At 51.4% G+C, this 24551-nt stretch overlaps 1 protein-coding gene across 1 annotated transcript; it reads left to right on the top strand.

The window, feature by feature from the left end:
• Positions 1–796: 796 nt before the first annotated feature.
• Positions 797–14650, top strand: CTSK (cathepsin K). Its single transcript, XM_077320004.1, has 8 exons — positions 797–993; positions 7209–7335; positions 8056–8178; positions 10278–10433; positions 11170–11388; positions 12412–12577; positions 13383–13488; positions 14381–14650. The coding sequence occupies exons 2-8, from the start codon at positions 7210–7212 to the stop codon at positions 14478–14480; spliced, it is 996 nt and encodes a 331-aa protein (XP_077176119.1). The 5' UTR covers positions 797–993; position 7209; the 3' UTR covers positions 14481–14650.
• Positions 14651–24551: the final 9901 nt, after the last annotated feature.

The raw sequence follows: 24551 nt of genomic DNA on the forward strand, positions 1-24551 counted from the left end.
CGTAGGTGGGGCTGAGAGAGCTCTGACAGAACTGATCGCAAGAACGGCTGTGACTACCCAAGTCCCCCCAGCCGGCTGCACGTGGAGGAGGAGGGGGGAATCAAACCAAGCTCTCCAGATCAGAAGCCGCTGCTCTTAACCCTCACACCACGCTGGCTTGCAGTGAAAAGCCGGGTGTGAAAAAGCGGCTCTTTTCATGGAAATGAATATATGGATTGGAAAACGCTTGGGCTCCGGACAATAAGGTACATTCTTCCCAATGATGGACCCTGTAGGAATTGTTTCCCGACACACGCTGGACTCCGTAGGAATCCTAGAATCATAGAGTTGGAAGGGGCCATAGAGGCCATCTAGTCCAGCCCCCTGCTCAACGCAGGATCAGCCCTAAGCATCCTAAAGCATCCAAGAAAAGTGGGTCTCCAACCTTTGCTTGAAGACTGTTCTAGAGGCCTCTTCGACGTTCACTGTGGGCCTTTTTGGGGAGCCATAGCTGGAAGGGGGGGGCGACTCTCTGTGCACCCCCCTCTTCCTTGCGGCATCCGGATCCCAAATAATCGAAGGTGGAGAGGAACCAGCCGCCCGTCCTGCGTGCTCCAAAGGGCAGAACCGAGGCCTTTCGACTTAAAAATAAAGTCTTGCCTTTCCTACATTGCAACCGTTTTCATTTCCCTGCATAAAGCTCTTTGAACATCTGGCCCAACCACTTTGGTTCCCTGATGCAGAGTTCCCCTTCCTTGCCAGGAGATCATGTGAGAAATCTGATTCTTTCCCTTCCCGGCTCAGCTGGGCTCCCCCTCCCCAGCCCTGCACATCTGAGTAACGTTTGCCAGACACAAACAGGCCAGATTTTCCGCTGCCGGCCAGACTTCCTCAAAGGCAGCACCACATAAAAACAACCGCTCCGGAGGCCTCCGTCCACTGCAGACCCCCTCTGTCCGGCGGAACATCGACCTGGGGAAGCTGAGGATCGACCGGTGGCGGATTCGAATTGAGGTGAGCGGCAGGTCCAAACAGGGGGTCCGAAACTCCCTGGTTTCTCTCCCTGGTGGGCTTTGCCACGCAGAGGGGGCCTGCGGACGGCTCAGGGCAGGAGGGATCGTGGGGAAAGGGTGGCCCAAGTCAGGTTGGCGCCTGGAGGTTTTGGGGTGGATCCCAGGGGAGGCAGTGTTGGGGGAACGGAGGGACCACCAAGGGGTACGAGGCCATCGGGCCCACCCTCCCAAGCAGCAGTTTCCCCTGGGGAAAGTGGGAACAAGCAGTAATTCCGGGGGAACCGCCTGGACGTTGGTGAACCTAGGAGGGGAGGAGAGAGACCCATCAGGTTACTAGCAGTTCTTAGTCAAGTAAACTTCTATTTCCAGAGGCAAAGAACATCTGGATCCCAGAGCCAGGAGGCAACTGAGCCCTGTGGCTGGCCCCTGGGGGAGATGGGAGGCTGGACTGGAGGGACCCTCCCTGGCCTGACCCAGCAGGGCTCTTCTGAGGGTCTTCTCAGGGGAAGGCCTCGGCCTCTCTGCCCTGTGGCTGGCCCTGCAGAGGAACTGGCTGGCCCCTGGGTGAGACGGGATGCTGGACTGGAGGGACCCTCCCTGGCCTGACCCAGCAGGGCTCTTCTGAGGCTCTTCTCAGGGGAAGGCCTCGGTCTCTCTGCCCTGTGGCTGGCCCTGCAGAGGAACTGGCTGGCCCCTGTGAGAGACGGGAGGCTGGACTGGAGGGACCCTCCCTGGCCTGACCCAGCAGGGCTCTTCTGAGGGTCTTCTCAGGGGAAGGCCTCGGCCTCTCTGCCCTGTGGCTGGCCCTGCAGAGGAACTGGCTGGCCCCTGTGAGAGACGGGAGGCTGGACTGGAGGGACCCTCCCTGGCCTGACCCAGCAGGGCTCTTCTGAGGGTCTTCTCAGGGGAAGGCCTCGGCCTCTCTGCCCTGTGGCTGGCCCTGCAGAGGACCTGGCTGGCCCCTGGGTGAGACGGGAGGCTGGACTGGAAGGACCCTCCCTGGCCTGACCCAGCAGGGCTCTTCTGAGGGTCTTCTCAAGGGAAGGCCTCGGCCTCTCTGGCTTGTGGCTGGCCCTGCAGAGGACCTGGCTGGCCCCTGGGTGAGATGGGAGGCTGGACTGGAGGGACCCTCCCTGGCCTGACCCAGCAGGGCTCTTCTGAGGGTCTTCTCAGGGGAAGGCCTCGGCCTCTCTGCCCTGTGGCTGGCCCTGCAGAGGAACTGGCTGGCCCCTGGGTGAGATGGGAGGCTGGACTGGAGGGACCCTCCCTGGCCTGACCCAGCAGGGCTCTTCTGAGGGTCTTCTCAGGGGAAGGCCTCGGCCTCTCTGCCCTGTGGCTGGCCCTGCAGAGGAACTGGCTGGCCCCTGGGTGAGACGGGAGGCTGGACTGGAGGGACCCTCCCTGGCCTGACCCAGCAGGGCTCTTCTGAGGGTCTTCTCAGGGGAAGGCCTCGGCCTCTCTGCCCTGTGGCTGGCCCTGCAGAGGAACTGGGTGGCCCCTGGGGGAGACGGGAGGCTGGACTGGAGGGACTCTCCCTGGCCTGACCCAGCAGGGCTCTTCTGAGGGTCTTCTAAGGGGAAGGCCTCGGCCTCTCTGCCCTGTGGCTGGCCCTGCAGAGGAACTGGCTGGCCCCTGGGTGAGACGGGAGGCTGGACTGGAGGGACCCTCCCTGGCCTGACCCAGCAGGGCTCTTCTGAGGGTCTTCTCAGGGGAAGGCCTCGGCCTCTCTGCCCTGTGGCTGGCCCTGCAGAGGAACTGGCTGGCCCCTGGGTGAGACGGGAGGCTGGACTGGAGGGACCCTCCCTGGTTTGACCCAGCAGGGCTCTTCTTTTGTTCTGATGACCTCCTGCTCTGGTGCAAGAGCTGCCTCACACAGGACTGGGCTTTGCCACTCTCCCCTCCAACGTAGGCACTGTCTTGCACATCAGCCGTGCATTATGTGCAAAGACGCGCAGCAATCAGTACATGTCTGAGTGGCTGCATCCACATGCCCCTTTCCGTAGGGACTGAATCGTTCTTACAAGTTTTAAGTCACGCGTTGTGCTCCCATACTGGCCGGAGCGATGACCCTGGGGCATGCGCGAGGCGGTTTCATCACAAGCAGATCTGCCAAAACAAGATGTTCTGTCACAAGATGCTGACGAAGGAGCAACGAGGGCTCCAGGGACTGGCAGCTTCTTGGGATGTCCTGCAGATCTGTGACTACAAAGGCCTGTCAGCAGCATTCCTAAGAAAGCTGTAGAAATACTCCTGCCTAAAACCCAACCTGGGTCTGGGCATTCTCACATGAACGTTGCCTGATTGCCTGCATGTCCGGGCATGTTTCTCATTCTGCCCCCAACCCCTGTTATGAAGCCCAGCTTCTCAGAGATACGGAGGATACTCTGGTGAGGCTGCCTCTGAGCATGTACAAAAATCTTGGTTGCAGCAGATTAAGTGAGAGCACATCCGGGGGGAATAGCTGGCCCACCTCGTGAGTAAGGAAAGCAAAATATCAAACGTGTGTGCCGGGAAGTTGCCTCCGACTTCTGGCTTGACGACCCTCTGAATTAACGTTTACCCCCCCTCAGCAGCCTGTCTCCGGTCTTGGCAAAGGAGGGTCCTCGTGCTTCCTCGGGTGAGCCGCGCCATCTCCCACTGGGTCTTCCTTCTTTCCTGCTGCCTTCTGCTTTGCCCTTCAGGATTACCTATCCTTGCCTCTCACCTCATGATAGTGGCCTCAGTTTGGCCATTGGCATTTCTAGGCTGGATCTGGCTTCACCCCCACTTATTTGTCCTTGGGGCCTTCCACGGTATCCACAAAACGTCCCTCCAGCACCAACTTTCAAGGGAGTCCAGTTTCGTCCTGTCGTCTTCGTTGGCCGACTGTCACACCAGTCCATGTCAAGTCGCTTGAGACCTATGAGGACGCTGTGCAGTCCTGTCCTCTCATGAGCTGTTGCTTTGAACCCTACTTTTAATACTACCTGCTTTGGGCTGATCCTGCGTAGAGCAGGGGGTTGGACTAGATGGCCTGTATGGCCCCTTCCAACTCTATGATTCTATGAAGCAGCTGGCAAACCCTTTTCCCTTTCCTCTCCCCACCACAGACACTCTGTGAGGTAGGTGGGGCTGAGAGAGCTCTGAGAGAACTGGGACTGGCCCAAGGTCACCTAGCTGGCTCCATGGCAAATGGGGAATCGAACCTGGTTCTCCAGATTAGAGGCCTCCACTCTTTAACCAGCCTCACTCCAGTTTCGCAAGCTCTTGTGGCTTCCTCAGTGCAGCCTGCCCACCCCCTTCTGGGCCTTCTGCTTCTCCTTCTGTCTTCGACTTCTCCTCGCATTGTGGTCTTTGCCAGAGTTCCTTGTCTTCTCACAACGGGACCCATAAGAAAGACCCGTTGAAGCTAGTTGCTTTTGTTGCAGTGAGCGCACCCCCCACCCCGCTCCCAATTGGCCCCTCCACAGAGGTGTTTGGCTCCAGGTGTAGATCGCAGCACCTGGACGTAATATTTGAACAAAGAACAAAGGAAGATTCCACCTTTGAAAGCCTTTTGCCCGGCTTCGATGGTCACCTTCCCCGATCCACAGGGTGGACCCCAATCCTCTTAGGAGAGACCCCACCAGCCTCCCCCAATCAGTTGCTTGCTTACGGTTGCTTACTCCAGAGAGAGTGAGATTTCTGGAGGGTTGGGGGGGGGGAACCTTGAGCCCCCCCACCTCCGCTCCTCGCCCCAAGCTGCCATGTTCTCCAGGGGAACAGATCAATTGTGATTCTGGGATATCTCCAGTTACTACCTGGAAGTTGGCATGGTGGTGTTTCCCCCTGGCACAAAGAGCCTCTCGCACTGTGGCAAGACGGCAGCACAGATGTGCCGGATCCAACCCACAAAATTCCCCTGAGCTGTAGCCGGTGCCGGTTGTTGGTCCCGAGAGATGGGAGGGAAGGAAAGGCCCAGCAGGTGATGGCTCCAGATGTGTGTTGTTTTCGAAACCAGGTGGTGCTGCACCGCCAGGCAGGCTAATGGGAGCCAGCTGTGGCCACACACGTGACCCGTGTCTGGGGGAGAAAGGGATTCTGGGAAAGCGGGGGCGGGGGAGAGAGAAAGAGACATGGCAAGACTCCAAACGCAGAACTTTTTGCTGGCGGAGCTGTGCTTCTCCTTCCAGTCATTCCTTTCCCAACCTCCTGCCTTAGGAGGAAAACAGAATAGCATCATAGAGTTGGAAGGGGCCTCCTGGGTCATCTAGTCCAACCCTCTGCACTATGCAGGACACTCCCAACCCTCTCACTCATCCCCTGTCACCTGCCATCCCTTTGAACCTTCACAGAATCAGCCTCTCCGTCAGATGGCTCTCCAGCCTCTGCTTAAAAATCTCCCAAGATCGAGAACCCACCACCTCCCGAGGAAGCCTGTTCCACTGAGGAACCGCTCTGACTGTCAGAAACTTCTTCCAGAGGTTTAGACGGAATTTCTTGTGAATTAATTTCATCCCATTGGTTCTGGTCCGTCCCTACGGGGCAAGAGAGAACAACTCTGCTCCATCCTCTACATGGCAGCCTTTTAACTACTTAGATGAACTAAATCTGTGCCAGGGGAGGAGCAGCATTTGTACGCAGTGACAGAGAGGCGAGAGAGAGAGAGTCCTAGCTGTCTAACCGACTGACCGGGAGGAAGTGTGCCCCAAGGGGAAGAGAGTCCACAAGAGAGGGGAGTTTTTGGGAAACACCTGGAAGTTTCCAATCTTTATTTATTTTGTTTATTATGGGATTTATATTCCTCCCTATCTTTGGGAACTCAGGGCAGACCCTGAATATGTTTGGTGTAGTTTTGGTGTCGTGGTTAGGAGTGCGGACTTCTAATCTGGCATGCCAGGTTCGATTCTGCACTCCCCCACATGCAGCCAGCTGGGTGACCTTGGGCTCACCACGGCACTGATAAAGCTGTTCAGACCGGGCAGTGATTTCAGGGCTCTCTCAGCCTCACCCACCCCACAGGGTGTCTGTTGTGGGGAGAGGAATGGGAAGGCGACTGTAAGCCGCTTTGAGCCTCCTTCGGGTAGGGAAAAGCGGCATATAAGAGCCAACTCTTCTTCTTCTTCTTCTAAATGCACAACCCTCCTGATGCCCCCTGGAGGATATTCTCCATATACCATTCGTTCATGCACACGGCAGGTCTTGCACAGCTCAACAGTAATTGTTGGGGGAGACATGCCGATGCAGCTGCGGGCCTCGTATATTGAAGGTGCTCAAGGGGTGGGTCTGAGGGCCCTCATGGGCTGGAACATGCAGGGTGTGGAACTGAGCCGAGTAGAAAGGGTGCCCAGCAGGGGGCACTGGAGATGGATATTTAGCAAAAATCGGAGCAGAATTTCCTGATGATTTTCAGATGATCTCCTCCTGTGTCGTGATTGACTTGATGGGAGTCTTCCTGCTGGCCTGCAGGATAGCAGATCAACTAAATGGACAGTGAGCGAGGTCTCTCCTCTCCTCTTCATAGATTCATAGAGTTGGAAGGGACCTCCAGGGTCATCTAGTCCAACCCCCTGCACAATTCAGGAACACCCAGAATGAAAGCTCCTCTCCAGACTGGAGAGGTCAGCTCCCCTGGAGAAAAGAGGGGAGGGGGGACTGGGTAGCACTCCCCTTTACATACATAGAATCACAGAATCATAGAATCCTAGAGTTGGAAGGGACCTCCAGGGTCATCTAGTCCAACCCCTTGCAAAGTGCAGGAAATTCATAACTTACCTGTCTACCCATGGTGACCCCAATTCCATGCCCTGCAGATGCCTCTCCTCTCCTCTCCTCTCCTCTCCTCTCCTCTCCTCTCCTCTCCTCTCCTCTCCTCTCCTCTCCTCTCCTCTCCTCTCCTCTCCTCTCCTCTCCTCTCCTCTCCTCTCCTCTCCCCTCTCCTCTCCTCTCCTCTCCTCTCCTCTCCTCTCCTCTCCTCTCCTCTCCTCTCCTCTCCTCTCCTCTCCTCTCCTCTCCTCTCCTCTCCTCTCCTCTCCCCTCCCCTCCCCTCCCCTCCCCTCCCCTCCCCTCCCCTCCCCTCTCCTCTCCTCTCCTCTCCTCTCCTCTATTAAAATATTTTTTTACTTTAAGCAGGCTGGTCCTGTGCTCTCTCTGCATATCCAAACTCTGCCAATACCCAGGGGTTCTGGTTTGCGTGGTGTCCCCCCACGCCACCCTCAAGGCCGATTTGTGTCCTCAGTGTGCCTCTTTCCATTCCAGCATGTGGCGCATAGCTCTCGTGGTTGCCCTCCTGCCCCTCGCGAAGGCCACCCTCTATCCCGATGAGGCGCTGGACTCACAGTGGGAGCTCTGGAAGAAGACTCACCGGAAGGAGTACAACAGCAAGGTACCCTGTGTGAAGAACGTGACAAGGGTTTTGTGTGGCGGTGGGAGCAAGCTTAAGGGAGCAAGCTTAAGGAACGAGGAGCAGGAGATTTAAAAAAGCCGAGGCCAATAGTGCAGAATCACAAGTTGTCATAGTCCCATTGTATACGGCACTGGTCAGACCACACCTGGAGTACTGTGTGCAGTTCTGGAGGCCTCACTTCAAGAAGGACGTCGATAAAATTGAAAGGGTATAGAGGAGAGCGACGAAGATGATCTGGGGCCAAAGGACCAAGCCCTATGAAGATAGGTTGAGGGACTTGGGAATGCTCAGCCTGGAGAAAAGGAGGTTGAGAGGGGACATGATAGCCCTCTTTAAGTATTTGAAAGGTTGTCACTTGGAGGAGGGCAGGATGCTGTTTCTGCTGGCTGCAGAGGAGAGGACACGCAGTAATGGGTTTAAACTACAAGTACAATGATATAGGCTAGATATCAGGAAAAAATTTTCACAGTCAGAGTAGTTCAGCAGTGGAATAGGCTGCCTAAGGAGGTGGTGAGTTCCCCCTCACTGGAAGTCTTCAAGCAAAGGTTGGATACACACTTTTCTTGGATGCTTTAGGATGCTTTGGGCTGATCCTGCGTTGAGCAGGAGGTTGGACTAGATGGCCTGTATGGCCCCTTCCAACTCTATGATTCTATGAACCCCTTCGATCCTTAACTGCCCTTTGTCTGTGGCCGACAGATGGACGAAGTCTCCAGAAGGCTCGTTTGGGAGAAGAACCTCAACTACATCAACACCCACAACCTCGAATTCTCCCTTGGAAGGCACACCTTCGAAGTGGCCATGAACCACCTGGGAGACATGGTAGGTGGGACACCTTCACCTGGGGAAAGGCACCTCTACAGAACAAGAGGGGGGAGTATTTTATTTTCCTGAATGTGGCTAATTAACGTGGTTAATTCTGTACCTAAGAAAGTGGTGGGTTTATTTTGCTCTGGAGATAGATGCTTTGTCGTTTTAGTTTGTCAGTAGCAGGAGAAAAGAGCCAGAGTCCGGGAGTACCTGAAAGACTGGCCAGATTTGTGGCTTGGGAGGAGCTTTCAGGTCTCTCTTCTTCAGTTAGATCCAGATGGGTGGCCGCATGAGTCTGTTTGTAGCAGCAGAATAGAGCCAGAATATCAATTGGAGTCCTGTGTTCAGTTTTGGGCACCCCAGTTGAAGAGGGATGGAGACAAACTGAAGCATGTCCAAAGGAGGGCAACAAAGATGGTGAGGGGTTTGGAGACCAAGACGTAGGAGGAAAGGTTGGAGGAGCTTGGTCTGTTTAGCCTGGAGAGGAAATGACTGAGAGGGGATCTGAGAACCACCTTCAAGTATTTAAAAGGGTGCCATATGGAGGATGGAGCAGAATTGTTCTCTCTTGCCCCAGAGGGACAGACCAGAACCAATTAGATGAAATTAATTCAAAAGAAATTCTGTCTAAACCTCCGGAAGAAGTTCCTGACAGCCAGAGTGGTTCCTCAGTGGAACAGGCTTCCTCGGGAGGTGGTGGGTTCTCCATTTTGGGAGATTTTTAAACAGAGGCTGGAGAGCCATCTGACGGAGAGGCTGATTCTGTGAAGGCTTAAGGGGGTGGGAGGTGACAGTGGATGAGCGATAGGGTTGGGAGTGTCCTGCACAGTGCAGGGGGTTGGACTAGATGACCCAGGAGGTCCCTTCCCACTCTATGATTCTATGATTCTAAATTCCATCTCAACATCTGGAAGAAGTTCCTGACAGAGTGGTTTCTCAGTAGAACAGGCTTCCTCAGGAGGTGGTGGGTTCTCCATCTTTGGAGATTTTTAAGCAGAGGCTGGAGAGCCATCTGACGGAGAGGCTGATTCTGTGAAGGCTCAAGTGGGTGGCAGGTGACAGTGGATGAGCGAGAGGGTTGTGAGTGTCCTGCATAGTGCAGGAGGTTGGACTAGATGACCCAGGAGAGCGTTTCCAATTCTATGATTCTATGAATCCAGAAGCACCTTCAAGACTAACAAGAATTTGAGGCAGGGGAGGAGATCTAGGGATTCATGGCTCACTTCTTTAGGTACAGCTAGAATGAGAGTCCATCTGTCCTTATATCTTGGAGACTGGAGTGATTTTAGATACAAAGGCGTTTCACACGCGTTTAGAGAGACTGCTGAATATTGCCAGAATCCCCAGGTTTTCTGCCATGATTTGATTCTGTTTCATTGATTTGATTCTGTTGCCTTCTAAGGTGCTGCTTTGACCTTTCTTGCTCTGATGTAACATAGATGCTGTGGTTTGACACCCCAAGGTCGTTTCTTGCTGCTGTGTTTTATGACTCCCTATCTGCCCTCCACATTCCTCCCCCTCCCTTGTGTTAGTAGCCCAAAGTTTCCAGACCTGATGTCTAAACGTCCAAATGATTATCTTAATTTTTTACTCCTTTGAACTGTGCCTGGTTCAAATTCCCAGGGGAGGGGGGAACAAACCCCTATAGTACTTCTCTGTGCTTTGTATCTCAGTCCTGTGCCTTTGTTGTAGATGCTTTCATTTTCTTAAAGTTTCCTTTTTATGAGGTTACTTATTTAGAAATCAGAGTTCTCACAAGTAGCAACGGATAATGAAGGCAATGCATCCTCCTGGACTGAATAGGGACGTTGGTTTCCTGTCTCAGTACCAATGCCGATTTCTTCATGCCGACTCCCCCTGTGCATATCACACACCATCCAATCCCGCTTGCTGTTGTCATTCGCCCGCTGTTGTCATTTGGCATCTGAAATCACTCATCAGTCTAGCCTGTGCTATCTAGGTCAAGGCAAGAGACGAAGAGAGGCGGTTGGCCATTGCCTGCCTCTGCATAACAACCCTGGTCTTCCCTGGTGGTCTCCCATCTGAGTAACATCTGGGGATGACCCTCCTTGGCTTCTCCCAGTCCATGTATCCCTTTCTCTCTCTTCCAGACCAGTGAGGAGGTGATGCAGAAGATGACCGGCCTCAAAGTTCCTCCGTCTCGCAAGCAGAATAACGACACGCTCTACATCCCAGACTGGGAGAAACGGGTGCCCGATTCCATGGATTATAGAAAGAAAGGCCTTGTGACTCCCGTGAAGAATCAGGTCAGTCCTTCTGTTTCTGCCGAATTCTCTGTCTGGAACTTCAGTTCAGGATTTTTCAGGTGGTTTCCCAGGAAGGAAAGGTGCTCACTGAAGATCTTGCAGGGTTAGAACAGAAGGGAAGCCATGTTGGATTGGACCAATGGCCCACCCAGGCCAACACTCTGTGTCATACAGTGTCCAAAAACCCAGGGGCCATCAAGAGGGTCACCAGCAGGGCCAGGAGGCCAGAAGCCCTCCTGCTACCCCCCACAAAAAAACATCATTGCTCCAGACATCAGAACATAAGAGGAGCTATGTTGGATGAAACCAATGACCCATCCAAGCCAGCAAGTTTCTCATCCCTTCCAGAAACCCAGCCAACGCCAGGGCATTTAAAGACACAGCAGGCAGCCTCCTCTGAGGACTGCTGACTCTGCTACATCCCCACACTGCGTAGTGTCCAAACCAGACAGAGACATGCAGAATAACTCAACCAGATATTCCCTCCAAAAGAGGAGGTGAAGCCTGAACAGTAACTCATTCAGGACCCAGCAGGCCTCCTCCCTTGGGGAATGGATACTTTGAGCTTCATGAATGGGTTGTATTATTCCATAACTTATTATTTCCATCAGGAAATTAAGTTATTTCTTCCCGGTTTTTCACAGCCCAGAGATGTGCTCCAGAAGGCACCAAGAGTAGAAATGAGGTTCTGAAGAACCATGTTTCTGTTGAGCTCAACTTGATTCTTCCTTGGTAGGGTCAATGCGGATCCTGCTGGGCTTTTAGCTCTGTGGGGGCCCTGGAAGGCCAGCTGAAGAAGAAGATGGGCAAGCTGCTGAACCTCAGCCCCCAGAACCTGGTCGACTGTGTCACCAACAATGACGGCTGCGGGGGGGGCTACATGACCAACGCCTTCGAGTATGTGAAGCAGAACCGAGGCATCGATTCTGATGATTCCTATCCCTACATAGGCCAGGTAAGGACTCTTCTTGTAAGGCTTAAGGCATGGGGAGGGGCCGGAGCTCAGGGGCAGAGCCTCTGCTTGGCAGGCCGGAGGGCCCTGGTTCAATCCCAGGCAGCATCTCCAGCTGAAAGGACCAGGCAGGAGGGGACGGGGAAGACCTTTCTCTCCCTGAGACCCTGGAGAGCCCTGGGGAGGGGCCGGAGCTCAGGGGCAGAGCCTCTGCTTGGCAGGCAGGAGGTCCCCGGTTCAATCCCAGGCAGCATCTCCAGCTGAAAGGACCAGGCAGGAGGGGATGGGGAAGACCTTTCTCTGCCTGGGACTCTGGACAGCAGCTGCCGGTCTGAGTGGACAATACTGACCTAAGTGGACCGAAGGTGAGCGGGGATTGTGGCTTAGTAATTCAGAGCTGTTGCTTAGCATGCCAAAGGTCACCTGGACTGGGTTTACCCTCCCTGGTCTGATCCAGCAGGGCTCTTCTGGTGTTCTCAGCCACCAAGGTCTGATACTGAATGCTGAGCCTATTAAAGGAATTGCACCTCCGAAAAGGCTCTTCTCTCCTCCTCCTCAGGTTTGCCCACCCCAGCTTTGGAAATACCTGAAGATTTGGGGGTGCAATCAGGAGAGGGCACAGTTTGGGGAGAAAAACTTCAGCAGGGCATAATGCCATAGACCAGGAGTAGTCAACCTGTGGTCCTCCAGATGTCCATGGACTACAATTCCCATGAGCCCCTGCCAGCAAAGTCCTCCCTGCAAAGCAGCCCTTTTCTCCAGAGGAACTGACCTCTGTCATCCGGAGTCCAGCTGTAAATCTGTGAGATCTCCAAGCCCCATCTGTAGGTTGGCCAACCTATGAAAGGTTCCCGGGGCTGGGAAAGAATAGTTTTGAGGTGAGGCGAGAGGAAAGGGTGGAAATGCATCTAAATTGGGTATTTTGGAAGGGTAGAAAAGTGAACACCGAATTCCACGCCGAGCCCTCTGTGTCCTGTGCACAATCCACGTGCTTGCTGAAACCCTCTTCCACTTTCCGCCTTGCAGGACGAGAGCTGCATGTACAACCCAACCGGCAAAGCCGCCAAATGCCGGGGCTTCCGGGAGATCCCCGAAGGGAACGAGAAGGCCTTGAAGAGGGCCGTGGCCCGGATCGGCCCCATCTCGGTGGGCATCGACGCCAGCTTGCAGTCCTTCCAGTTCTACAGCCGAGGTGGGGCGAAAGGGAGGATGGAAGGGAGGGTGATGGCTTCCTCTCTAGGACTTAGGCCAAAACTTTTTGGCACAGGCTGTTTTTACATGGTGAGCGACACGGGAGTGGTTGTGTGTTTGTGCTGCCAGCTTCGCTCGCCTGGTGCTTGGAACAAAATGGGGAGAGTGTCCTACGCCAGGGGGGACGTGGAAGTCAGTTCCACATCAATCAAAAAATTAAACAGAATAAGCCCTTGTCTAGCTACAGGACGTTTGCCATAGAGTTGGGTGCGGTTGCTAGAACTACCCTTGTCACTTCCGGGGAGCCCTAGGAATAATCTGGAACTCTGTGTTCAGAACTTCCACCGAATAGCCGCGGCCATATTTTTCTTTTAAATCCCTCCCCTCCACCCCCCGGACACTGTCCCTACCCCTTCCAACCCTCCTGTTGATTGATGGTTGGCTGAGTCCTCCTCCTTCTGTTGCTGGTGGTTTTTGTGGGTCCACAGAGGAGAGGTCTCAGGGCTTCCCCACCCTCTGAGATAAAAACCTCTCCTTTCCCCCCTTCCTGAAATCTTAAGAATTCAAAGTGGGCAGCCATGCTCCTAAGAGGGCCATCTTGCAAGTGAGAACTCGAACTTTTCATATCTCTATGGTAAAATGCATAGAGATTTGGGAAATTCCTAGACCGGCGCAGAGCGTTGTGACGTCACCAATACTGGTTTTTAACGCCTGGCTTCATTTTGCTGCTGGGGATTGCCAGGCAGTTGGCTACCAGCCCCAAAGTTCCCGGGCGCCTGGAGTGACAGACTCGCTTGCTTTCTCAGGTGTGTATTATGATGAGAGCTGCGATGCTGCCAACATCAACCATGCAGTCCTGACCGTGGGCTATGGCACCCAGAAAGGCACCAAACACTGGATCATCAAAAACAGGTAACCCCGAGCATTTCCTGGCTTTATTTCTCTCTCTCTCTTTCCTTCTCTAGCTACCTGCCTGTCTGCCTACCTGTCTACCTACCTACCTGCATTGAGCAGGGGGTTGGACTAGATGGCCTGTATGGCCCCTTCCAACTCTATGATTCTATGATTCTTTCTGTCTACCTACATATCTACCTGTCTACCTATCTGTCAACCCACCTGCCCACCCTTCTATGTACCTACCCGTATTTGCCGGCGTATAAGACAACTGGGCATATAAGACGACCCCCCAACATTTCAATTCAAAATACAGTACTATGGGCCACTATGGGCAACTATGTCTATCCCGACTGAAGTGCACCCGGCGTATAAGACGACCCCCCCACTTGGAGGCATGTTTTTCAGGGGGAAAAAGTAGCCTTATACGCCAGCAAATACTGTACCTATCTGCCTACCTACCTATCTACCTACCCACCTTTCTGTCTACCTACCTACCTATCAACCTGTCTACCTACCTACCTACCTACCATCATCATCATCATCACCCCTCTGTCTCTCTTGCTCTCCTTCCCTTCTCACTGAGACTCAAAAGTGGATTTCTGAGCACAAAATAATGCAGTCAAATCGTATGAGACATCTTATCAGCAATGCCCTCGGGCAGGGATCCCCAACATGGTCCTTGTGGGCTCCCCACGAACACCTCTCTTAGGGGCACCAAGACTTTGTGGAATGGCTCTCAATGGGGGATTTCAAAGTAGCTGTTTTACTGCAAAGGAATTTCCGGAACAGCCTGGAATGGGAGACTGTGGAATTACAAGCTGTTAGGTTAAGAGGTTACTCTCAAGTCAGCTGCAATTCGGTGGAACTTTCCCCTCTCCACTACTCTCTCTTGCGTTTTGCCCCACAGCTGGGGAGAGGACTGGGGTGACAAGGGGTACGTCCTGATGGCCCGGAACATGAACAACGCCTGCGGAATTGCCAACTTGGCCAGCTTCCCGAAGATGTGAGCGGCAGCCTCGACGTACTGCCTCCCGTCCCCGGGTCTGGAAACCGCCGGGTCCCTGAGCTGGAATCTGGGAAATCTGGCGCCATCTTGAAGGACTCGAACGACAGCCCTTTGGCCTCCTAGGCAGGCCTGAGAACATCGATTAAAAAAGCTTTTTGTAAAAAAAATCAAAAGTGTTCTCGTTCTCCTTCCCCTTCCCGACGGAAATTTGCAAAGACAGAGAAATATATACTAATGAACTGGCTTCTGTGCTGAAATGTCACCTGCCCCGCAGGCTCTGGGTAGGGAAATACTTGTAGATTTGGGAGGGGCGGACCCTGAGGAAGGCGGGGCTTGGGGATGGGCAGGACTTCAAAGGGTATAGTGCCATAGAGGTCAACCTGCAAAGCAGCCATTTTCTCCAGCTTTTTCAGTCCTGGCCCTGACCTGCTGGAATGAGCTGAGGGCCCCTGCGGGAGCTTTTGGTGTCCCGCAAGGCCTGTAAGATGGAGCTCCTCTGCCAGATCCGCGGCTGAAGCCAGCCCAGGAAGATCTGACACCCCCCTGGCAGATGAGAAGGAAAGATCTAGAATTGGAGAGTCCCCACCAGCCGACCATCGCTGTGGGTGACGGGGTTGGCACGTGGGGTCCCTCTGAGACCGGATGGTAGCTAGCACTATGGGATTTGGAACAGTTCCTGCCATCGGGGTTTTTTTTAATGGGTGTTTTAATGGGATAATATTGTATGTTTCATTCATTCATTCATTCATTCATTTATATTTTTATGCCGCCCTTCCCTACGGCTCTGGGCGGTTTACATAAAACGTTTTAGAACATTTACATAGAACGATATCATCAATATCGATATAACAATAACATACCAACTAGAACAACATTTATTTATCTTTATCTTTACCTTTTTATACCGCTGCTCTCAAAAGTCTCGCAGCGGTTTATAGAGATTCATAAGAACAATAAAATCCCATAAAAACCCATTAAAATGTCATTAAAACACAATGTCACAATCCCCCCGTCCAGCAAAGGTCTATTACTCTCTATCTATTACTCTCTATCTATTTTGGTGGGGCTTTGATTGTGACCCGCTGGGAGCCAGCTTGATGGGAGCGGCGGGATATAAATTGAAACATAAATAAATATCTGTCGTCCAGACATTGCAGGACAACTTATGGCCCCAACTGGGAATTGGCAATGCTGCAAAACCCTTCCTTTCCCCTTTCAGTCGGAACAAAGGAGGTTCTTCTTCACTCCCATCTTCAGGGGAAAGTCCCAGAAGGCCACGAGACATGCTTGGAATGAACACCGCAATGTGTAGAAACACCTACACAAAATACGGCCATGCTGGGTGCTCCAGGGTGGGGGAAATCACATGGTGGAAACAGCTCAGGTCGATGGGTCCAGATGCTTCCTCTGACATGGGCCGGCAGAGAGGGCGAAATGCAAGTCTCTCCTGAAGACACGTGAAGCTTCCTTCTACTGAGTCAGATCCTCAGTCCGTCTAGGGTGGTACGGTCTACCCAGATTGGCAGCTGCTCTCCAGGATCTCAGGAAGAAGCGTCTTCCCCCTTGTCTCCTACCAGATCCTTGGAGCGGAGAGGCCGGGGATTGAACCTGGGCCCTTCTGCGTACCACTGTGGCATCTGACAAAGTGTGTTTGCACACAGAAGCTCCCCCCTTGAGTCAAACTTTGTTGGTCTTTAAGATCCACGCATCTATGCACTTGAATCTAGCCTGCTAGAGTTGCCAACTCCGAGTTGGGGGAGACCTGGAGATTTAGGGGGCATGGAGACTGAGGTGGGCACGGTTTTAAGAGGGTGGGACCTCATTAGGGGATAATGCCATAGAGCAGTGGTCCCCAACCTTTTTATCACCAGGGACCACTCAACGCTTGACAATTTTACTGAGGCCCGGTGGGAGGGGGGGTAGTTTACTCCTCTACTCTCAACCACTGCCCTAACGCTCTCTGATCGCTATGGTAATGTTTAAACATCCCTTCAAAATAAGATACAGACAATGAACATAAGGAACATTTTATTTTCATGGAAATTTTAACTCATGACAATGACAAATCAGTGGGAACCCTGAGCTTTTTTCTCTGCAACGAGATAGTCCCATCTGGGAGTGATGGGAGACAAGGACACCCAAAGTGTGTTGTAAAGCCGGAGGGGGGAGGGGTCCTTCGCGGCCCACCTCCAATTAGTCGACGGACCACAACTCTGCTCCATCCTCTACATTGCAGCCTTTTAGAATCATAGAATCATAGAGTTGGAAGGGGCCATACAGGCCATCTAGTCCAACCCCCTGCTCAACGCAGGATCAGCCCAGAGCATCCTAAAGCATCCAAGAAAAGTGTGTATCCAACCTTTGCTTGAAGACTGCCAGTGAGGGGGAGCTCACCACCTCCTTAGGCAGCCTATTCCACTGCTGAACTACTCTGACTGTGAAATTTTTTTTCGTGATATCTAGCCTATATCATTGTACTTGAAGTTTAAACCCATTACTGCGTGTCCTCTCCTCTGCAGCCAACAGAAACAACATCCTGCCCTCCTCCAAAGGACAACCTTTCAAATACTTAAAGAGGGCTATCATGTCCCCTCTCAGCCTCCTTTTCTCCAGGCATGCTCAATCAATGACTATTCCAGATGCATGCTCAATCAATGACTATTCCAGAAATACGAAAACACTGCAGGAGCTCTAAGAAGCCTATTTGGATGAACAGAGAACTTCAAGAGGAACTAAGAAAGAAAAGGAAAATGTTCAGGAAATGGAGGGAAGGACAGAGCTCTAAAGAAGAGTACCTACAGGTTACTAGGCACTGTAGATCAATCATCAGAAAGGCCAAAGCTGAGAGTGAGCTAAGATTGGCCAGGGAAGCCCATTGTAACAAGAAAAGATTTTTCAGTTACGTGAGGAGCAAACGTAAAGTAAAGGAGGCAATAGGCCCGCTGTTGGGTGCGGATGGACAAACTCTAACGAAAGATGCAGAGAAAGCAGAAAGGCTTAGTGCCTATTTTACATCTGTTTTTTCCCACAGGTCTAAGTGTTTAGGCACATCTAGAGATGGCTGTAGCCAAAGGATAGTGTCTGGGTGGCAGGTTAACATGGATAGAGAGGTGGTCGAGAGGCATTTAGCTGCACTGGATGAGTTCAAATCCCCTGGTCCAGATGAAATGCACCCGAGAGTACTCAAAGAACTTTCCAGAGAACTTGCACAGCCCTTGTCCATCATCTTCGGAACCTCTTTAAGGACTGGAGATGTCCCGGAGGACTGGAAAAGAGCAAACGTTATTCCAATCTTCAAAAAAGGGAGGAAGGATGACCCGGGAAACTACAGACCAGTGAGTCTGACCTCTGTTGTGGGGAAGATAATGGAGCAGATATTAAAGGGAGCGATCTGCAAACATCTGGAGGACAATTTGGTGATCCAAGGAAGTCAGCATGGATTTGTCTCCAACAGGTCCTGCCAGACCAACCTAGTTTCCTTTTTTGACCAAGTAACAGGTTTGCTGGATCGGGGAAATTTGGTTGATGTCATTTACTTGGATTTTAGTAAAGCTTTTGACAAGGTCCCCCATGATGTTCTGATGGATAAGTTGAAGGACTGCAATCTGGATTTTCAGATCGTTAGGTGGATAGGGAATTGGTTAGAGAACCGCACTCAAAGAGTTGTTGTCAATGGTGTTTCATCAGACTGGAGAGAGGTGAGTAGCGGAGTACCTCAGGGTTCGGTGCTCGGCCCGGTACTTTTTAACATATTTATTAATGATCTAGATGAGGGGGTGGAGGGACTACTCATCAAGTTTGCAGATGACACCAAATTGGGAGGACTGGCAAATACTCCGGAAGATAGAGACAGAGTTCAACGAGATCTGAACACAATGGAAAAATGGGCAAATGAGAACAAGATGCAATTTAATAAAGATAAGTGTAAAGTTCTGCATCTGGGTCAGAAAAATGAAAAGCATGCCTACTGGATGGGGGATACGCTTCTAGGTAGCACTGTGTGTGAACGAGACCTTGGGGTACTTGTGGATTGTAAACTAAACATGAGCAGGCAGTGTGATGCAGCGGTAAAAAAGGCAAATGCCATTTTGGGCTGTATCAACAGAGGCATCACATCAAAATCACAAGATGTCATAGTCCCATTGTATACGGCACTGGTCAGACCACACCTGGAGTACTGTGTGCAGTTCTGGAGGCCTCACTTCAAGAAGGACATCGATAAAATTGAAAGGGTACAGAGGAGAGCGACAAAGATGATCTGGGGCCAAGGGACCAAGCCCTATGAAGATAGGTTGAGGGACTTGGGAATGTTCAGCCTGGAGAAAAGGAGGTTGAGAGGGGACATGATAGCCCTCTTTAAGTATTTGAAAGGTTGTCACTTGGAGGAGGGCAGGATGCTGTTTCTGCTGGCTGCAGAGGAGAGGACACGCAGTAATGGGTTTAAACTTCAAGTACAACGATATAGGCTAGATATCAGGAAAAAGTTTTTCTCAGTCAGAGTCGTTCAGCAGTGGAATAGGCTGCCTAAGGAGGTGGTGAGTGCCCCCTCACTGGAAGTCTTCAAGCAAAGGTTGGATACACACTTTTCTTGGATGCTTTAGGATGCTTTGGGCTGATCCTGCGTTGAGCAGGGGGTTGGACTAGATGGCCTGTATGGCCCCTTCCAACTCTATGATTCTATGATTCTATGATTCTATGATTCAGGCTGAACATTCCCAAGTCCCTCAACCTATCTTCATAGGGCTTGGTCCCTTGGCCCCAGATCATCTTCGTCGCTCTCCTCTTTACCCTTTCAATTTTATCTACGTCCTTCTTGAAGTGAGGCCTCCAGACCTGCACACAGTACTCCAGGTGTGGTCTGACCAGTGCTGTATACAATGGGACTATGACATCTTGTGATTTTGATGTGATGCCCCTGTTGATACAGCCCAAAATGGCATTTGCCTTTTTTACCGCTGCATCACACTGCCTGCTCATGTTTAGTTTACAATCCACAAGGACCCCAAGGTCTCGTTCACACACAGTGCTACCTAGAAGCGTATCCCCCATCCAGTAGGCATGCTTTTCATTTTTCTGACCCAGATGCAGAACTTTACACTTATCTTTATTAAATCGTTGTTATGTGCGAAGTCGTGTCCGACCGATCGCGACCCCATGGACAATGATCCTCCAGGCCTTCCTGTCCTCTGCCATTCCCCGGAGTCTATTTAAGTTTGCACCGACTGCTTCAGTGACTCCATCCAGCCACCTCCAATCCAGCCAAAAATAATTTCCCGAAGAAGTTGTCACATAAAGCATGCCTCTCTAAAGCCCACCCCCCACCCAAATCAAGAACGAGATTAATTTTTTTAAGATTCCAGACTCGTGATTCCATAAGGGGTGGCATTATAAAAAGTACTATGCATCTATGATAAGACGCATAGGCGTTTCAATAGAAAAGTATTAATTAAAAAAAATTAGCAGGCATCACAAGCCCTTTAAAACATTGCGGAAGGGGATTGGCTGCCTGGCTTGACTGACAGGCAGAAGAAAGTTGCATATAAAGCATGTTGCTCTCTTCCATCATTTCTAGCAGCGCTTATGGTGTGGAAGAAGTGCGGAAAGGCAGCTGATGAAAGTGAGAGAGCAAGAAGGTGAGGAATGGCCGGAGGCACGGTAATATTTAGTGCTAAGCCATTTCCCTGGTGTAACGCTATTTTTTCGATGTGCGGAAATGCCTTGAGTGAGGGTTAGCCCCCTCACCCTAAGTGCAAGGAGCTGAGTTTCATGAGGATGTCTTCCATGCAGCAGCTGCTGAAACTGCAGGAGAAGATGGAAGGGCGGGGGAGGGATTGTCAGTGCAGCTCACGAAGCCCATAGGATCAGGCCCATAGGATCAGGCCAACAGCTCATTCAGACCAACTCTCTGGGCCACACAGTGGCCAAAACCCAGGGGGCATCAGGAGGCCCACCTAAAGCCTGGCCCTTTTAAGTGGAGGTGCCGCTGATTGAACCCGGAACCTTCTGCCGGTCCAGCATGCCCCTCTTCTGCCAGAGGAATATTCTGACACTAGCAAAATAAAGCTACTAGATTCAGTGTGATCTGCAAGCAAAGAGTGGGGCGTTTTTTTCTGGTTTCTTTGCGGAATTTTTTTAAAAAATCAGTGATTGGGCAAATTTTCTGAAAACTTTGATCAATGCAGCTTGCAAAATGATCCCGCACCGAATTACAGTATAAACCTAAAAAGTGATGGGAGAGAAACCCAAAATCATCAAACTCATCTGCGGAAGTAAGCTAATCCGAACAGAACCAGTATGACTGAGAAGTCACATGGAAATTTCGAAAGAAGGGCTTTCTGATGTGTGCAAACATCAGCAACGGGAAGACGGGGTGAACGTCTCTTGGAGGGAAGACGAGGTGAACGTCTCTTGGAGGGAATTCCAGATTTACTTCGGGTATATATGGAATGTTTCTATGCCACGTTATCCCAAGCTAAAAGTAGTTAACAAAGAGGATTGAAAAGCAGATTATAAAACCGTCCATTAAAAAAGAAACAACTTCAAACATGAATCATCCAGAAACCAATAAGAGTACAGAGCAGTATTATGAGTACTGAGAACGGCGGGTTAAAAGAAAAAACGACTTGACCTAGGGCGTTTCTGCAGTTGTTATATTCTGGGTCTCCTTTGTATTGGTCACTGGAAGTAAACATCAAATTTGCACTTGGCTTTCCGCCCATGTCAACTCTGAATGGCAATGCCCAGGAATGGTCTCGCTTCAGGCCGTTTGTCTTCTCTTGTATTCACACGTAGTAATGGGTTTAAACTTCAAGTACAACGATATAGGCTAGATATCAGGAAAAGGTTTTTCACAGTCAGAGTAGTTCAGCAGTGGAATAGGCTGCCTAAGGAGGTGGTGAGCTCCCCCTCACTGGCAGTCTTCAAGCAAAGGTTGGATACACACTTTTCTTGGATGCTTTAGGATGCTTAGGGCTGATCCTGCGTTGAGCAGGGGGCTGGACTAGATGGCCTCTATGGCCCCTTCCCACTCTATGATTCTGTGATTCTATGATTCTACTTTGGAGGAATTTGCTCCTGTGTTTTCCTCGGGGCAGGCAGCCCCACCCCTTCCTTTCCCTCTTCTTATTTTTCTTGGCGCATGTGAAATAACACACACATTGGCACGTTCGATTTAATGCATTTGTGATTCCTTTGTATCTGAGGAAGTGTGCGTGCTCACGAAAGCTCATGCCTTGAATAAAACTTTGTTGGTCTTAAAGAACCGCGGGCTGGAAATGTTCCTGTCGACAACAGAAGAAAGGATTCCCAATAATAGGTTTAAATTATGGAAAGGTATATTAGGAATTTTTTAAAAAACAGAATCATAGAGCAGTAGAAAGGGCTACCTCGGGAGGGGGTGAGCTCCCCCTCCAAGGCAGTCTTCAAACAAAAGCTTGTTTGGCGAGCACTTATGAGGAATGGCTGCCCACCCGCAGAGACCCCAATTCCATGCCCAGATGATGTCCCCCCCCCAAATAATACCCAGAATCCCTGGCCAGTCTGGCCTGGAGGAAGTTCGGCCAAAGTGGCAATCGGCATTTCCCTGGGTCTGCAAGGAAGGGCCACAACTCAGTCCCTTCTGCCCACCCACTCATAATCTGCCTAAGTTCACAGAAACGGCAATTCTGAGAGGTGGCTCTCTAGCCTCTGCTTACAAACTTCCAAAGATGGAGAACCCACCATCTCCTGAGGAAGCCTGTTCAACTGAGGAACCGCTCTGACTGTCAGGAACTTCTTCCGGAGGTTTGGATGGAATTTATTTTGGTATTAATTTCATCCCATTGGTTCTGGTCCGTCCCTCCGAGGCAAGAGAGAACAACTCCTCTCCATCCTCTACATGGCAGCCTTTTAAATACTTGAAGATGGTTCTCAGATCCCATCTCAGTCGTCTCCTCTCCAGGCTCAACAGACCAAGCTCCCCCAACCTTTCTTCCTACGTCTTGGTCTCCAAACCCCTCACCATCTTTGTTGCCCTCCTCTGGACACGCTCCAGTTTGTCAACATCCCTCTTCAATCGGGGTGCCCAAAACTGAACACAGGACTCCAAGTGAGGCCGAACCAAAGCACAGTAAAGCGGTACCCTCACCTCCCGTGATCTGGACACGAGACTCCATTTGATACAGCCCAAAATCCCACTTGCCTTTTTAGCTGCTGAGTCACACTGCTGACTCCCATTATTTACTGCTGACTCACTGCTCACATTATTTATTTAATTCTTGTTCAGTGTATGGTGTAAACACATGCCTTTATTATGTATGTTTTTACATTGTTGTTAACTATCTTGAGCTGATAGGATGGGCTGGCATACAAATGGAATATATTATTTACTAGCTTCAAAGCCCATTCCTAAGAACGGGCCTTGAAAGGGCCCCCTCCCTTGGCCCCTGGCCCCTGGCCAGGCAGCTTAAGGTGGCTTTGGGTGGCAGTTCGCAGCCAGATCAAGTGGGGAGGGCAGGGGCTGGGCAGCTGGCAGTCAGCTATTCAGCTCCTCAGCAGTCCTTAATGAGGAGTCAGCAGGCTGGGAGGCCCTTCTCAGCAGGCCCAGCCTAGCAGGCCAACAGGCCCTCATTAGGAGGCCCTCCACCACGACCCTTTGCCCAGGGCCCTCTCCCCTCACCTGCTGCTGGCTCCAGGTACTGAGGCGTCTGAGAGCAAAGAGGCTAGAGTCCAGGGTGGGAGCTGCAGGGGCAGGGCCAATCAGGACTAAGCTGGCTGCACTCTGATTGGCCCTATTCCAACTTGGACAGCCGGACGCGTCCCACCCCCTAGGCTGTTTCAGAAATATATAGAGGAACAACAATGGATAAGGATTTTGCTTAGACTTATGGTGAGCCCCCCCCCCCCCCACACGCACACTTTGGGGGCAAGTGAGGAGCAGAGGCGTTTGGTCATTGCCTGCCTCTGCAGAGGCGTCCTTGGTGGTTTCCTTTCCAAGGGCCGACCCTGCTTAGATCCTGAGTGCTGCTGTGATTGTGCTACACCACTCCACTCCATGTCCCCAGGCAGAGGCTCACTCATGCTCTTAATACACCTTCTGCTCGAAATGAATACTTCAGCAACAGCAACAACGGCGGAATAGGTGGTTCTTTGCTGCGACGTAGCAAAAGAATTCTTCTACTCTTAAACTGGTTTCAAACCAGCTTCAAACCAGTTTAAATGTACTGTGTCGACACGGGTCCAGAGAAAGAGAAATTGCTGAGCTAGCCCAAAGTATAAGCCAGGAAAAGAGAAGTAGGCAACGTTAACTGTTAGGTGCATTTCCGCACATCAGCAAAAAATAGCGTTACCCCAGCTGAATGGCGTAGCGCTAAACACCATTCCGCCTACAAGCCCCTCCTTGTCTTTTTGCTGTGTCATTTTTGTCTGCCGCATTTTCGCGCTTCTCAGCCTCCATAAGTGCTGCTGGAAATGGCAGAAGAGAGCAACATGCTTTACACACAACTGTCTTCCACCTGTCAATTAAACAGAGGCTGGATAGCCATCTGACGGAGAGGCTGATTCTGGGAAGGTTCAAGGGGGTGAGTGAGAGGGTTGTGAGTGTCCTGCATTGTGCAGGGGTTTGGACTAGATGACCCAGGAGGTCCCTTCCAACTCTGTGATACTAGGATTCTATTATTCTATATTCCATCTGGAAGAAGTTCCTGACAATCAGAGCGGTTCCTCAGTGGAACAGGCTTCCTCGGGAGGTGGTGGGTTCTCCATCTTTGGAAATTTTTAAGCTGAGGCTGGAGAGCCATCTGATGGAGAGGCTGATTCTGTGAAGGCTCAAGGGGGTGGCAGGTGACAGTGGATGAGCGAGAGGGTTGGGAGTAAGGTAAGCATTTCACTGCATTTAACAGGTGCGGAAAGGCCCTCGGTTTTGAAACACAAGAAAACTGTATAAAACACAGTACAGTCCCGAGCAAAGTTTTCTTGTGGGCACGTTATGCCACCCCAGCTGTATCTCACACTTCAGTTGGCTACAGAGACACTGAAAGTGAAAATCACAGACCATTTCCTTGTTCTGGGAGGGCTCATGTGACGAGACTCTAAA

Source organism: Paroedura picta, chromosome 1 (genome assembly GCF_049243985.1).
Source record: "Paroedura picta isolate Pp20150507F chromosome 1, Ppicta_v3.0, whole genome shotgun sequence".
Classification (NCBI taxonomy): domain Eukaryota; kingdom Metazoa; phylum Chordata; class Lepidosauria; order Squamata; family Gekkonidae; genus Paroedura; species Paroedura picta.